The sequence below is a fragment of the Panthera uncia genome, assembly GCF_023721935.1.
Source record: "Panthera uncia isolate 11264 chromosome D3 unlocalized genomic scaffold, Puncia_PCG_1.0 HiC_scaffold_8, whole genome shotgun sequence".
NCBI lineage: Eukaryota > Metazoa > Chordata > Mammalia > Carnivora > Felidae > Panthera > Panthera uncia.
Window position 1 is genome coordinate 38,268,846 of NW_026057586.1, and position 17,966 is coordinate 38,286,811.

The window sequence follows — 17,966 nt, forward strand, 5'->3', positions numbered from 1 at the left end:
GAGAGAGAGAGAGAGAGAGAGAGAGAGAGAGAGGAAGGGAGGGAGGGCAGAGAGAGAATGGGAGACACAGAATCCGAAGCAGGCTCCAAGCTCTGCACTGCCAGCACAAAGCTCAACGCAGGGCTCCAGCTCAGGAACCACAAGATCATGACCTAAGCTGAAGTCAGAGTCTTAACCAGCTGAGCCACCCAGGCGCCCCATTGGTTAATTCTCTTTATATGGAGAGAGCTAACCATTGAATCTGGTTCTGATGCAACTGCTTCACACAAAAGGCTTGTGACTACATTAGACATAATTGAAACAAATAGTATTTCTAGGGTCTGTACCAATTGGTGGAGGGAGTGGGAGTAGGGAAGGAGAAAGAAGAAAATGAACAGCTTGCCATTAGGGTTAGTGTCACTGCACCTTACAGGCAAGAGTCGCAGCTGAGCTAACTTGGATGGCCCTCTCCACAACACTAAATCCATCCCAGCAAAACTAACCTCAAAGCAATGGAACCCAAACATCCATCGGCCTTCCTGATGTCACTGGATTGCCACACTACCTGTCATCACATTCCATGTTCTCTTCTGTTGCTAGGTACCCTGGGCACTCTTAATTTTCAAAGCTCCAGGTGCCGTTTTTTCCCTTGGTACTCACACATAGAGTTTTGGTTCCAATGCTCTGGTGCCCAGGCTGAAATTTGAGAGAAGCACCATTGCTCTTGGCCTGTGAAGCTGAAGGCCATACCTACAGATCTCAGCACCGTACCCTCTGTGTAGCAGCTCTCGACCTGCATGCCAGCAGCCACTTAGGATGGAGCAAACTATGTTGGGTAAGGAAGCAGATTTCCCCTTGAGAGCAATAAACTGCTGTGAGTCGATTATGATAAGTAGAGGAGTCTGAGATTTGTGGTTTCAAATTCTGGAAAAGTATCTTCAAGGAGGAGAAAATACAAATCATTAATATGGTTATGAGAACCCAGACAATCAAAAATGCTTCATTTAGTTTCAGTTTAATGTCTGCTCCCTCTTTCTGTTGAATTTTTCTAATATAGACATCAAAACTTTGTTTCAAATTTTGATTGATAAAACAGTGGCATGTGACATTACTCGTTCTTTTACCATTTAAATGATAAAATGGTGTGAATATATATTATATACAAATAAGTAAATTATTCACTTGTTCTTTATGAAACATACCGATTTACTCAAGAATGAAATATGTAAAGCTGTGGAATTTAGTTACCTTGGTAACATCTGGAGTGAGGTACTCTGTCTAAAAATATTTTCTCCTTTATTGTTTATACTTTATACCAAAATTACAAATACATGACTTTTATTAAAAATTATCCTGAGGTAATAATGTTTATCTTATTTAAAATGCGAATAAATGGTACACTAGTTACTAAATATGTATGATGATTTTAGATTAAAGAAACAGTTGTAGCATGTTAATTTCTTAACTGTAATAGACGTTGGATTTGTTTTCTGCTAGTATCCATTTTGTGTATATAATATACTTTTAGGGTTATTCGTTCTTTTAACATATTGACAAAATTTTTATTACATAAAATGTTTAGTATTTTAAGGGATTCTAGTGCACAAATGTTACATCACATTTTTCTTCATGAATTTAAGAACTGGACTTGAATATGTACCTTCTGCTTTTCTTTGGACTTTCGTGGAAAGAAATAACTTAAATAATCCGAAATGATTTAGCATACTTTAGCATAGGATTTGACTTCACATAAAGAGCATGTGCAATTTTATGGGTTGCTTATATAAATCACACCTCTAATTCTTTATTTCAAAAACCTTCTATATTTCATGGTTAAAACAAAAAGAAGAAGAACGTTTTTGATTTTCTCAATAGCTGTGGAAAGTGATATGTCATGTTATTTATGACCAGTTTCTTAAATTCTCTTATGTATGTTTTCTCTCCCCATGAAGTCTTTTTTTGAATGGAAATGTACAAAGAGGAATTTATGAGTAGAATCTTGCCATTTGAATGTATTTTAACTTCACAAAGCGGTTTTAGAAAATTTTTAAAAATATCATTTTATTGAAAATTAAACTTAATACCCTTTGTTTTCATTTCACATTGGAGCTGGAGATCTGGGCTTCCTCCCAGACCCTTGTCTGCCCTACTCTCAGTCTTACTTGTTCTTTTCTTAGGATTTTTTGAGTCTCCTCTTGTTCTGCACTGTTGCTGCTTTGGTTTGGGCTTTCAGCAATGCTGAGCCAGTGGCTTATAGAGCTCTTAACGGTCCCACTTTTGTTGCCTTCATCCCATTCTCCTCATCAGTCAGAGTAATCTCTTTAAAACACAGTTTTGTTCATATCACTTCTGCATAAAAATGCTCCTATTCACTCCCAAGTTACAATCCACGCTCTTAGTTCAACAAAACACATTCTCTGCCTCCCTTTCGTATTCTCTTGTTTGCACTCAGCACCCCAACCTTACTTCCCATCTGCCCTGCACTTTCCTTCCTCTGAGGTGTTGCCCCTGCTGATCTCTAATTGGGAAACTCTCTCCCCCACCTTCATCACCGGGTTAAGGCTTACTCGTCTTTTGGAATTTAGCTCATATGCCACCTTCTTTAGGAAAACTTCTGTGATGTGTTTACCCCTTGTTTTGGGTCAAAGCCTTTTTCCTCTGCATTTTAGTTGCATGTTTGTTTGTTTTTTCTGTCTCTTTTAATTATTTGTGAAATTACTGAAGACACAGTCTCTATTGGCCAAATATTTAACCCCCTTTTGGCCAAGCATAGGTATTCAATAAACGTTGAATGAATGAATGAACAGGTGAGTTATACCACTTCTTGAAATTTATATATTTGTTTCATGAATTTAATTGATTAGAAGGCATAAATTTTTCATTGCATCCTACAAAAATAAAGCACACTGGGGAATATTCAGAAATCAAAATATTACAAATATGAATATTATTACTCTTATGTGTTCATATTTTTATGGCTTCATCAGTAGACTTTAACTGCAGGAAATAATCTAACACCTTTGCATTTCATAGTCCTTTAACATTAATAGAAAATTCTTACCATAAATGCAAAGATGAAATTAAGAGAAATAGAATTTTCCTGTTTCATCTAAATTTTGTTTTTTACTCTAAGTAAATTGTTATTGATATGTTTTACTAAACAAGCTTATCATTTATTTTAAAGCCAGAAAATTTTGGTTAATTCTACTTCTTCCCCTTCCTCCCTGTTTTGTTTTTTTCTACAGTTATTTTATTTATTTTTAAATTTCTTTATTTAAATTCAAGTTAGTTAATATACAGTGTAGTATTGGTTTCAGGAGAAGAACCCAGTGATTCATCACTTATATATAACACCTAGTGCTGATCCCAACAAGTGCCCATCTTAATGCCCATCACCCATAAGCCTGTCCCCCGACATCCCTTCCAGCAACCCTCGGTTTGTTCTCTGTATTTAAAAATCTCTTGTGGTTTGCCTCCCTCTCTGTTTTTATCTTATTTTATTTTTTCTTCTCTTCCCCTGTGTTTATGAGTTTTGTTTCTTACATTCCATCTGTAAGTGAATATCATGATATTTGTCTTTCTCTGACTGACTTTTTTCACTTAACATAATACATTCTATCTGGTTCCATCCATGTTGTTGCAAATGGCAAGATTTCATTATTTTTTATTACCAGGTAATATTCCATTGTATATGTAGGCCACTTTTTTTTTTTATCCATTCATCAGTCAACGGACACTTGGGCTCTTTCCACAATTTGGCTCTTGTTGATAGTGCTGCTATAAACATTGGGGTACATGTGTCCCTTCAAATCAGCATTTTTGTATCCTTTGGATAAATATCTAGTAGTGCAATTGTCAGGTCATAGGGTAGATTTGTTTTTAATTTTTTGAGGAACTTCCATACTGTTTTCCAGAGTGGCTGTACCACTTTGCATTCTCACCAATAGTGCAAAAGTGTGTTCCCCTTTCTCTGCATCCTCACCAACATCTGTTGTTTCTTGAGTTGTTAATTTTAGCCCTTCTGACAGGTGTGAGTTGGCATCTCATTGTGGTTTTGATTTGTATTTCCCTGGTGGTGAGTGATGTTGAGCATCTTTTCATGTATCTGTTAGCCATCTGGATGTCTTCTTTGGAAAGTGTCTATTTATGTCTTCTGTCCGCTTCTTCACTGGATTATTTGTTTTTGGGTGTTGATGTTGATAAGTTCTTTATAGATTTTGGGACTAAGCCTTATCAGATATGTCATTTACAAATATTTCTCCCATTAGGAAGGTTGCCTCTTAGTTTTGGTGATTGCTTTCTTCACTGTGCAGAAGCTTTTTATCTTGATGAAGTCCCAGTAGTTCATTTTTTGCATTTGTTTCCCTTGCCTCCAGAGACATGTCTAGTAAGAAGTTGCTGTGGCCAAGGTCAAAGAGGTTGCTTCCTGTTTTCTCCTCTAGGATTTTGATGGTTTCCTATCTAAAATTTAAGTCTTTCATCCATTTTGAATTTATTTTTGTGTATCGTATAAGAAAGTAGTCCAGGTTCATTCTTCTGCACGTCGCTGTCCAGTTTCCCCAGCACCATTTGCTGAAGAGACTGTCTTTTTTCCATTGGATATTCTTTTCCACTTTATTGAAGATGAGTTGGCCATACATTTGTGGGTCCATTTCTGGGTTCTCTATTCTGTTCCATTGATGTCTGTGTCTGTTTTTGTGTCAATACCATACTTTCCTGATGATTACAGATTTGTAATACAGTTGGAGTCCGGATTTGTGATGCCTCCAGCTTTGTTTTTCAACATTACTTTAGCTGTTCGGGGTCTTTTCTGATCCCATACAAATTTTAGAATTGTTCGTTCTAGCTTTGTGAAGAATGCTGGTGTTATTTTGATAGGGATTGCATTGAGTGTGTAGATTGCTTTGGGTAGTATAGATATTTTAACAATATTTGTTCTTCTAATCCACGAACATAGAATGTTTTCCATTTCTTTGTGTTTTCTTCAGTTTCTTTCATAAGCTTTAAATCATATATATGTTGTAAATATTAGAGAGTATTAAAATATCCAGTGCCATACAGTTAAGAAGAAATTAATATTAACATTTGAGACTGTATTTTTCACTATTCTCCCTCCCATATTCCACATTTCCCATATTCTAATCATTTCAACATATATTAAGCCAATTTTTTTATTTTTGGTAATTTCTGTCTCTTCTAAATGTTTGCTATCGTAAGAAACATTTTTGTAAAGACCTTTTTACCTGCACAGCAATGCACACAATGATTGCTCTCTTTAGGTTTAAAAGTCCCAGAAGTGTAATGACTGGAGCAAAGGTGACGAGCTCTTTTAATGTGTTTGATGTGTATTAAACACTCATAAAGCTTGAACCAACATATGCCCTGCTAGCATATAGACAATGCTTTTATCAGAGAATTTTCCCCAAATCTTGACATTGTCGCTTGAAAAACAAAAAAGTTTCTGCAAAACAATGAACAAGTTTTCTTTTTTAAATTTACTTTTCTTTGAGATTGCATTTGAGATCAAACTGTTTTCCCTACTTTATCTTTTTCTTACTTCATTTCTTCTTGTGCCTAAATGTGCCTACTAGATTACAAATAACAATGGCTGCTTCACAAGTTATTGCTAAGGATGAAACTGCACAGGATATGTAAAATTAGCACCATGGCAAGCACGTAATAGGAGCTCAGTAAATGTGAGTTGAAGTAGAAACCGAATGGCATGTTAATTAAAACCAAAATATTCTTTTCAACAGATGATTCTGCTGCAGAGAGCTTTAATGGCAATGAGACTCTGGGGCACAGTTCAATTGCTTCAGGGGGAACACACAGCAGGGATATGGGTGACTCCAATGGCGATGGCAAAACTGGGCTGGAGCAGGACGAGCAGCCACTGAACCTGAGTGACAGTCCCCTCTCCGCTCAGCTGACTTCGGAATACAGAATAGATGACCACAGCAGTAATGGAAAAAACAAATATAAGAATCTTCTAATTTCTGACCTCAAGATGGAACAAGAGACGAGAGAAAATGGAAGCAAGGTAAGGTCATGTTACAATTTTCAGAGTTTTTGAGTTTGTCATGAAGGTCAGAAAGAAACACATATTTACACAAGAGATGAAGATTATTTTTGCTAAAAATATTTTAAACAAATCCTCATAATATGCTGCCAAGACATTTAGAAGCATAGATATCATGTGTCCACATGAGCAATGATTTTCCCGAATAACAGTGAGCAGAATGAATAGTGTTTCGAGCAAAGCTGTTGGTGTTTTCATACATGATGAAATCACTTGATTTAATGTTTCTCCTTCATGTAATCTTCTTATGGATCGGTCTCTGGGAGTTTGTGGAGCTCATACCTGAAAATATAGCCCTGAGAACACGATTACAGACCTTAAAAAGATCACTATCTAGTTTCTACTAGAATGGATAGGTAGACACAGTAATAAAAGTTTCAATTAGACTCTCAAGTTTGCTTTAGAGACCCAGGGACTTCAGTCAGTAATTTACTCCCCATACCTGGGAGAAACGTAAGTGTCAGTGTTCTAGATGAAATATGCAGATTAAATAACTACTGCAACACATAATGTATCACACGCTGTATTATACAAAAGACACACACATGTTTCAGACATATCTAAATTTCTAGATGCTTTAGAGCAAAATAAATTATAATCCTCCCCATTCCCAATTGATTTATTATTTTACTTTTATTTCTTGGTCCTTCTGTTTTTATCTCTTTATCTTCACACCCGTTTTCAGAAATACTGCCCATTCTTTTTTTGTTTTTATTTAAATTCCAGTTAATATACAGTGTAATATTTCAAGAGTACAATATAGTCATTCAACACTTCCATACATCACCTGGTCCTCATCACAAGTGCCCTCCTTAATCCCCATCACCTCTTTCACCCATCTTCCCCCCGCCCCCCTGTCACCGTCAGTTTGTCCTGATTGATTTAATAAAAAAAATAAAGTTTAAATTTCCACCGGTTTGAAATAATGCATGCTGGTGACTTTCGCTCTATAATTTTTCAAGGTATACTTTTGACCACATGAGGATTTTTATGGAATGTACATTTTGACTCCTTCCCCCCCTACCCTCTTATAAATTTGAGTTGAAGAACTGATCTTTTGACATAGCAAAATGTCTTAATTTGGATTAATTTGTGAATTTGCTGAGGCACTGTACTTCCTAAATTGGCTCCATTCAGATCCTCTTGCTTGCCTGAGGGTATGTTGTTTCATCCTCTTTTAAGCAAGTCACTATACATCATCAGACACTTAAACACTTCTGCCTGAGGGAGGCTGCTGCAACTTTTGCTGGGGTAAATGTGCAAATATTCTCCCCTATGGTTTAAAGCATAATCACTCAAACACAAATGATTTTATATTCACTAGCATGATCTGAATCAAAGTTACATTTTACAGAACAAAATAGCCTTTAAATTCTCAGGCCATCTGCAACATCCGTCCAGTCTTCATAAAACTTATATGATTATGAATGTCCTTTTTATGCTATGTATCTGTTGAATATTTTTCTAAAATTACTCAGTGGTTTGCTCTTCTGTTCCTTAACCCCTTATCCATTATAATGATAGGAACTATGCTCATTGGAAACACATTGTTGCACATCTTAAACAGTGAAGTTACTTTTCTACTCTATTAAAATGAAGTTGCGAAAAGCACAGATTGTTTGGGTTGTATGTGAGGAGTAAGATGAGAAGTGGGCCTGGGGAGGAGACCTCCCTAAGGAACCTAAAGTTTAATGGTTTGGTAAAGGAATAACAGTTCCAAGGGCCGACTGAGGAGTAGCCAGAGAGGCAGAAAAACAATCAGAGGGGTATAGTGAATGGAAGCTAAGGGTAGTATACCTTTCAAGAAAGAGTTGTCAGCTCTGATGGGCAATGCTGATATATCAAATAAGATAAATACAGAAAATAATTGGATTTATGTGAACAGTTTTGGAGCACTTTGAGAGCAGAATCCAGAGGGACTCTTTATTTGCTTCTTCAAAGATTGAAGGATATATTAGATACCTGTCATACTTGCATTAATGGAGTAGGTAGCAGAGACAACTCAAAGAGAGGACTCTTTATTCATAAAACCTTTGATAAATAGTTTTGGTACAAAAGGGTGCATATACAGAGAAAAGTTTCTTAGTAAAACTATAGGCAAGTATCTATTTCTGTGTTAGAACGTTGGGAATTCAAAGTAAGAAAATACTATTTCTATTGAAGTAATAAAGAGGGCTTCCTAGAGAAAGTAAATCTTGAACTTTGAAGGAAATGTAAGATTACCATTTTTTCAGAAGGGATCTCCTTTTGGACATTGTGAAGGCCCTGGAATGCACAGGAAAGATGAGTTGGTCTCACAGGTTAGGGAACCATTGCCTATTTGGAGCTAGGTAGGACTTAATAACATCGTACTTGAAGAAGAACACAGTATCATTATTCAAGATAGACTATTTGCCACCAATAAATTTATTCACTGAATATTTACTGAGGGACTCCTACATGCAAGGCACTGTTGTAGGAAGCAAAAACATGGAAGTGAGCGAACTAGGGTCCTAGCCCCTCAAAAGCTTAAAGTCTATCAGGAAAGAGAGGCAAACCTCTGATTATAATCAGATTCCGTAAGTAATATTATGGGCATATGGCAGGGTGAAGTGAGAGATGAAAAGTAGTGCACCCACGGGACTATAACGTTCTTAAGGAAGACTTTGGAGAGAGGTTGATGCTAGGGATGAATGCAAAGTGTAAGTAGAAGCTATTTAGACGGGGGGGATTATTTATGGTAGAACATGTGTGGAGGCATAGAACCGCAGGAGAGCATACTTGTCATGGAGATTTGCAAGGAGCTTAGCATGGCCACAGTAGAGAATATGTGTGGAGAAGTGGAGTATAGAGTGGCTCCATCAATAAGGGCTTTATAGGCTAGTTCAAGGACTTTGGACTGTATCCCATAGGTAAGCTTAGCATGATAAAGTTGTGGTCAGCTTGGAATTTTAGAAAGATTATCTTGTCTACATAAACAGGGTAAACGGTAAAAGACAGAAAACTGGTTATAAGCTATTGTGGCATTCCAGGAAGAAAGTGATGTAGGAATATACATATATATATATATATATATATATATATATATATAGGAATATATATATATATATATAGGAATATATATATAGGAATATAGGAATATATATATATATAGGAATATATATATAGGAATATAGGAATATAGGAATATATATATAGATATAGATATAGATATAGATAGATATAGATAGATATAGATATAGATACAGATATAGATATAGATGTAGATATAATAGGGCTCCATAGGTTGTATATTGTCAAACTCCTGGGAATGTCTTTCACATAGACTACAGTATGAATAGCCTCTTTATACATCCCAGTAGGATATAAATTCTGACTATAAGAATGATACCTACCATGGGTGCCTAAGTGGCTCAGTCGGTTAACCAGCTGACTTCAGCTCGGGTCATGATCTCACGGTCAGTGGGTTTGAGCCCCATGTTGGGCTCTGTGCTGACAGCTCAGAGCCCGGAGCCTGCTTCAGATTCTGTCTCTCCCTCTCGCTTTCTCTGCCCCTCCCCCCACTCACACTCTGTCTCTCTCTCTCTCTCTCTCTCTCTCTCTCAAAAATGAATAAATGTTAAAAAGAAATTGAAGAAAAAGAATGATATCTACATTATTTACTGAGATGTGTCCAGCACCTGGCTTAATATCTGGTACATAGTAGCCTCTCAAATATTTTGAAGAAATGAAGTTTGATCGAATGTGGGAAGTGGAGCAGAGAGCATTCTAGAATGACTCCAGGCTTATTGGCTTGGTTGCCTAGGTAGATGGTGATTCCATTTACCAAGATGCAGAAAGAGAAACACTTGAAGAAGTAGTTTTTTGATAAATAAGGTTTACCATGCCTATGCAGTATCCACTGGATATATTTAATAGGCATCAGGGATATATGTGTCAGCTCAGAAGAAATATCCAGGTTGGAGAAAGAAACACATGAAAGGTTTTAGAGCAGAAGTGCAGCTTAAAGCTGTTGTGGTTGACCGGATCACCTCAGAAGAGCATAGAGCGAGGAGAGGATCAAAACATATCAACCTGGAGAATAGCACATCAAAAACAAGTGGCATAAAACGAGCTTGTGGATGAACATAAAACCAAAGGAGAAAATGAAGGCAACCAGTAAGGAGATGTTTTAGAAGCCAACGTGTGGGGCAATTTCAAAATTTATATGTAGCTAAAATGGAGTAACGGTTAGGTGAAGTGATATAGGTCTAAACCCAGATGATACTCGGAAAGTTAATGCTAAGAGTTGAAGTCAGAACACATGGCACAAGAAGAAGCCGAATTAGTAGGGAAGTGGATTGGAGACATTTTTAGAGGCTGGATAGGAAAACTAAATCATTTTAATTGTAAAGGAGACTGTGCCTGGAATTTTGTTTTAGGAATTCTTCTTGCAATGCAAATTTGCATGCAGAGTGCCCTGGGTTCCTGGCTTTGGATCAATACTTGCTCTGCCTGAGGCTATCTGATGAACTTCATCCTCAAGGTTTATCACTCATATGTTCAGTTAGTACTACTATTTGTAGTCCTTAGAAATGTTCCAGTACTTTTGTACAAATTTATAAAGTGACAGTACCAATTTTTTCTTCCAGTATTTTTCAGTCTAGCCTCTGTTCTGCCTTGAAGGAATATTAAAGTTTAATTATACAGCATCTTTGAGAAGCGTAGATTGCTGTGAGTTTGATATTGACCTATTTCACAATTTTATTGTGAATAATACCAAACAAAAATAATTACAAAGCATTTAAAAACCTGAACACTGAATAGAAATGCTTAAAAGAATAGCCGAGCTGGACTATGCCATTTACTGATTGCTTATTATTATGCAAATTCAGTCACTAGACTAACAAATCTTATTAACCAATCTAAAGAATAAATACATTGCATTGAAAACTTTTAGGTGATATATATTTTCTGCTTGCAGATGTCCATATTTTTAGAGGACAACAAGTAACATTAGAACTCAGAAGGAAGTAGAAATGTTGATTAAAGCCTTGGAAAATGAGATTCATGAGGAAGTGTCAAGGAACAATTTAGATAGGGAAAGACAGGCTAAGAAGACACAAATTTGGATATAAATATGTTTAAAATTATTAAGTGAGAATAAAAACAAAACTTGAACTCTAATGGAGAGAAATATGTAACTTAAAAACACTATCATTGACTTTTGTTTTGTTTTTTTCTCTTTTTTTCTTTTAGTATTTGTGACCTAGCTGAATTATACTTAATATGGTAAAATATTCTGAATCAACATCCCCAAAGAATAATATTTCAAGTAGTAACTGTGGTAGGAGGGTGATTATTATTTGAAGGTTAATGTGTCACTGTGGTTACTGCATATTAGGTTTGGTTTTGGGCTCAGTTCCCAAGACCCTTCAATCTTCATTCATTCAAGACCCTTCATTACTTTAATTTCATTAAAGTAATCTTTTTTCCCCAAAAGGGTCCATGTGGCATTTTTTCAATGAATCTTTAAGTTCTTACCAAACTGGATATTACCATTCAAATTAAAGTTTATAAAATATTTATCATAATTACCATTAATAATTGCTATGCAGTTTTATTTATGCATGATGAATGGAAGTAGCACATTTTTTGAAATATCTCTTTGTAATATTTAGGTGTAATGAGATTGTCTTTTAAAGCATAAGAGCCATGGATTTACTTTTGGAACAGTATTATCTTGGTCTTTGTTGTGTAGGTATTCCAGCTCGTTGTTGCTTTAATTTGATGATTTTCAATATTTAGCTTCTTGGTTGTTGTATAAAGATTTGGGCACAGACCTTCCTCAGAGTAGAAACAGCAGTATGTATTCAACAAATGTTCCTCATATATGCTAGGAACTGTCCTGGGTGCTAAAAAAAAACACAAAAAAACACAAAAGGTCTCTGTCATTAAGAACTCACCAGAAAGGTAGACACAGAAGTAAATAAGTGTGTTATAATACGGAAATTAATTGATATGTAGATGTGCCTTCTAGGCTTACTAACTATGTCTTGGAAAGTTTCCCCAGTTAATTTTTAATGGTTACATAGGAGATAGCTACTTGTTGAAAAGGGAGTAGGAAATTCTCAAAGAACACACCATTAAATTAAGACCTAGAAATGCTGAGGACTGAAGTGGTGAGAGAGAAGTCCGGAGAGGTAGTTCAGGGCATCAGATGAGAGTAGGCTATAGATACACTCTTAAAGTTTGAACTTCACTCTATAGTTGACAGGGAACTTCCTAGGATGTAGGCTAGGAAAATATCATGGTCAGATTGTGTTTTGGGGTAGATCATTGTGGCATCTTTGTTACAAGATGACTTGAAGTGGCATGGAAAGGGAAGAAGCTGCTAACAGGATGAGGTACTGCCATGGTGAGGTGATGGTAGGGATGGGAAAGAGAGCAAAGACTTAAGAGATATTTAGAATGTTAAATGGGTGGAATTGGGAGTTTGATTCGGCAAGTGATGGAGGGCATGAAAGAAACTAAGAGCCAGAAAATAACCGATATATCAGTTCTGATATTTGGATGTCACGTCAACTCTAACAATGATGAACACTTGTGTAATGTTTCATATTCATAACTCAGACCAACTCTGTGTGGTAAGGAGAGAAAGTATAATTATCAGCCTTACTTAAACATAAGGGCATAAAATCCAATGGATGCTAAGCTATTTAATATTAATTATGCAGTTAGTTAAGTGATAGAGCCTGCTATTGAACCCAGGTCTTCTGACTTTGCAGCCTTGTGCTTTTCACTATATTCACACCCACACACTGGTTGATGTTTGTAGGACTAGTTACTCTATGGACCATATAGTGACTATGTTAAGCAAGCTATCCAGAAAGGCAGATATTTAAAACAATCAGTGGATAATTCCTTGGTAAGTGGCACATATTTACAGTGGCATTTATTATATAGATATTTGTTTTGCTCTTCTATATGGATTATGTTACAAAATAAAAATAATATACTAGGTGCCTCTATTGGAAAACTAAGCATGTAGCCATTTGTTGCTTTCATGCACAAATGTAAATAAATGGATAGTAGTGGGTCCTTAAAAGCCCTAAGGTAAATTTTAGACTTACTTTTTTTACTGCCAATTTAAAATGATGTCTTCATGTATTTTACCTAGAGACATATATATTTTACCTAGAGAATAGGTAAAATATATATATATATATGTAAAAATATATATATATATACATTTATATATGTATTAATGTATAGATATATAGAGAGAGTATGTATGTGTTTCATATTTTACATGAGTTACATGGGCTTCATTTCTTCTCATTATTGGACACATTTTTTCCTTCTGTCCTTAGTGGATCTTTTTTTAAATCAAAAGATATACAAGAAGAATATAATATCATATGATTTTTTGTAGTGTCTATCATATTTTCAACCTAAATTTAAATGTGTATTGTGCTTTTTCACTGTATAAAATATAGTATATTATGTATACCATGTAAAATATATGTAAAATATATACATATATTAAAAATATGTGCCTTATTCAGGAACTGTTAAATTAACTCTCTGTAGAATAATATAATTTTTAAAACTGCTTCATTTTATAGATGAAGCAATTGAAACTCATTCAAGTGACTCCTAACATGCAAATCAGTGTCCTTCTGAATCATTATGCTGTCATGGTTACCAGTGAATATGCTTATATTCTTGATATGTTATTAAGGAAGAGAAAGGGTAAAGTCAACATATGTGAATATCTATGCATGATCCAGTCTATGTTTGCTCATTTCACATTTGTTATGTTAACAGAATGAAGAAGACAAGGGGCTTCTAAAATTTATACCCTGAAATGTGCAAGGGGTGGTTGATTTTAATTCCCCATATGCAGCAAAATATACATTTTAGGTTCCTTTTTAAACGTATGAGTTCATTTGGTTCAATACAAAATTTCAACTGATCCTTCAGCCATCAATGCTATGTATTGATAAGTAATCTGGTTAGAGTAATATGCGACATTTTTGGCCAAAATACAAAACAATGAAAACTGACCAACTATTGTCTTTGTCTTTATTTAACGATTAATCTATAGCTCAAAAAGAAATAGGAATTGTATCTTGTATGCTTTTGTGTTCAATGTTTTTTTGGTTAGGGGGTGGGTTTTTTGTTTTGTTTTGTATGTGTGTTTGTTTTATATTTGTATTCTGTCATTTGGAATAAGATACAAGGGTTAAAAATATCATTAGGTCCATGGGTATTTTGAGAATGGTAGAGGAACTCTGAGAGAACTATAGTTAATATACCCATAAGTAATTCATACGTGTCTCAGAATAGTTGATACTACCGAGACTCATTGAAACACTGATATTGACCCAAATTTGGTGAAAGAAGAAAAGAAGAAAATCAATACCAGAGACCAAGAGTAATACATTCTAATTTGCCTCAATATAATAAATTTACATTGTTTTTGTTAATATTAAATGTGTGGTGAATATTAAAGTATATTCCTGAAAGCAGTTATCTGTTATCTTGTTATTAGTATGATTTTTAACAAAAAATATTGTGAAATGGAAATCTTGGGTTTATTTGGAGTCAAAAGGATAAGATGGAGGAGAGTTTAAAGAAAATGATTAAGTAATAAAAAGTCATAAACTTTCGTCCCAAGGAATAATAATGAAAAGTAACCTTACTGAGTTCTTACCATGTATCAGGCACTATTCTAAAACTTACTCATGTAGCCCTCATATAACCCAATGGACTTAGCTCTGTTATTATTCCCATTTTTACAGATGGGAGAACTAAGACCCAATGATATTATGATTATGATTACACTAAGAATTTCTAGAATTTGGACTTAAACCCCCCAAAGTTTGGCCCACATTTCAGCCATGCAGTTTAAGTTGAGATCATGGGGAAAGGCCTGAAAATGAGCAACAGCAAATTTAACTTGATGCTGAGACCCTCAGCTGCTATTTTATGGCTCATAATTACTCCTTGATCAGAAGCCACTCTGATCAGCTCTGTGACTTGGAGCAAGTCTTTACCTTATAAGCCTGAATACTTCATTAGTTACAGTGGGATAATAATACTTAACCTATAGGCAATGGGGCAATCAAATAAGACTGTATGCATTTTTATATAAGTAGATAATAAATGGAATTGCTATAGTGTTGTTATTGCCTCGAGTTTGGGGCTTAGCTGAGTCTTGCAAAAATGTTTTCAACTCATAATATTTATTTGGGAAGTTGAATGTCCATTTTTAGTAGCCTACCAAGTACTTACTGAGACTGGCAATTTGGAGAAGCATATTACTTTATTTCATCTAGTAAATACTACTGTCTTTTATTCCCCTTTTTATCCCTTCTTCCTTCCTTATTTCCTTTTAGTTACACCTGTTTTCCAGGAGTCTGGAATATATAATACATTCCCAGAGGTGTTTTATAGGCATTTATTCTAGGACCTATTTCTGTGCATATATAACAGGTACTCATAGAAATAGATCCTAGATTCCTTGCAATTTCTGCTTGTTAAAATCTTCCTGACCCTGTTGGAATCTGTCCAACTCAAATGTCACTTCCTTTATAGCATCTATCTTGATTACCTCAGCCAGGGGGGTGGAGGCAGGGAACATATTTTTTTTTCCTGAAATCCTAGGGAAAAAGATCCATGAGGAATAAGGTCAGCTTGATAAATTGTAAATTTGTTGGATTTTATGGTCACACCCTAAAGTGATTTACATGCATAAAGCTTACTCCTTACAAAATGTTGTACAAGTGTAAATTGTACAAGTGTTGTATTTTATGGTCACACCCTAAAGTGATTTACATGCATAAAGCTTACTCCTTACAAAATGTTTGTTGAACAAAAATATGCAATGATGTGGGAATGCATATATTGATCTCATCTCACCCATTTTCTTATACCAACACTTTCTTCACATTGCCACCTGACTTCCCCCAACTTCCCACTATGTAGCTGACTCTTAACTTAATCTGGAATATGAATACTATCGCAGGTAATAGGTATATAATCTTATTTCTCTTGGCTTTAGATTCTCATTTGAATATTTCACCATAAATAGTGACTTAATTGAATATAATACTAAAAACAAACAACAAAAGCAAAAATCAACAAATGGAGTTGTGTCAAATTTTAAAGCTTCTGGACCACAAAGGAGACAACCAAAATGAAAAGGCAACCTAGAGAATGGGAGAAAATTTTTTCAAACCTTATATTGGTAAAAGGTTAATATCCAAAATATATGAAGAGTGCATAACAACTCAGTAACAAAAAACATCAGATTTAAAAGGCGCCGAGTAGCTAAATAGGTATATTTCCAAAGAAGTCATCCAAATGGCCAACAAGTACATGAAAGATGCTCAACATCACTTATCATTGGGAAAATGGAAATCAAAACCACATTGAGATATTATCACACACCTGTTAGAATGCCTATCATCAAGAAGACAAAAGATTATAAGTATTGGAGAGGGTGTGGAGAAAAAGGAACCCTTGTACAATGTTGGTGGGAATGTAAATTGGTTCAGCCACTATAGAAAATAATATGAGAGTTTTTCAAAAAATTAAAAATAGATTAGGAATTCCAGTATTAATCAGGAATTAATCAGGAATTAATCAGGATCAGTATTAATCAGGAATTCCACTTCTAGGTATGTATCTACAAGGAATGAAAACAGGGTGTCACAAAGATATACTCCCAAGTTTATTACAGCATTATTCACAACCTAAGTGCATATCAATTGATGAATAGAAAAATAGGATGTGATATATACAGATGAATATAAATATATATGAATATATAAATATATAGGATGAATGGATAAATAGGATATGACCATATATATAATATCCTCTATATATTAATTATATATATATATATATATGATATTATTCACCCATGAGAAAGGACATTTTGCTGTTTGCAATATGTATGGAACTTGAGGACATTATGCTAAGTGAGATAAATCAGACAAATACTATGATATATCACTTACATGTGGGATATAAAAAAAATTTAGAATTCCAAACTTTTAAAAACATAAAATAAGATGGTGTTTACCAGCGGTGGGGGATGGACAATGGGACAGGTGTTGTTTCAGGGTACAAATTTGCAACAAGTAGTAAATAAGTCTTAGAGATCTAATGTACAGTATAGTGAATATAGACAATACAATCATATTATAATAATCAAACTTGCTGAGAGACTTGATCTTAATTATTACCATCACTGAAAAGTAATGATAATTATACAGTAGGATAGAGGTGCTAATTGTTGCTATAATGGCAATCATATTGCTATATATGAATGTATCAAATTAACATGTATGCACCTTAAATTTACACAGCATTATATGTCAAATATATTTCAATTAACAAAAAACCAGCGACTTAAATGGATTGGATTTCCAATATGGTAATTAATGAGGATAGCATCATTGCAGACAGGTAAAGGAGATACTTGGAGGTTTATGAGGTCTTGTGATTCTCACATGTGTGCACTAAATATAAAGACGATTGTTTTTAAATTGGTTTCGCTTTGGTGTTTCAGACAATATTTTGAAGACTTAATTTTCTTAGAGTAGTTTTAGGTCCACAGAAAAATTCAGAGGAAGGTACAGAAACTCCCCATATGTGCCTTCCTCCCACACATGCACACCCTTCCCCAGTAACATTCCCTACCAGAGTAGTACATTTATTAAAATTGATGATTCTATATCGATACCATCATAATCACCCAAAGTCCATAGTTTACCTTAGGGCTCACTCTTGGTATTGTACATTATATGGTTTTGGACAAATGTATAGTGACATGTGTACCTCACTGTGGTGTCACAAAGAGAGCTTTCACTACCTTTAAAAATCCTCTGTGCTCCCCCTATTTATCCTTTAACCAGTTTAAAGCAAAATTAAA

At 34.9% G+C, this 17,966-nt stretch overlaps 1 protein-coding gene across 7 annotated transcripts in view; it reads left to right on the plus strand.

Annotated features, from left to right (window-relative positions):
• The window catches only part of NOL4 (nucleolar protein 4), a 424,003-nt gene that overhangs the window by 206,118 nt on the left and 199,919 nt on the right, over nucleotides 1-17,966 (plus strand). For 5 of the 7 annotated variants that reach the window (XM_049620236.1, XM_049620230.1, XM_049620231.1 and 2 more), the window contains one exon: nucleotides 5,736-6,019. In XM_049620236.1, coding sequence (XP_049476193.1) covers nucleotides 5,736-6,019 — 284 coding nt within the window. Of the gene's footprint in view, nucleotides 1-605; nucleotides 815-5,735; nucleotides 6,020-17,966 lie in introns of those variants that run through there. The other 2 variants (XM_049620232.1, XM_049620234.1) reach the window with 1 other exon arrangement.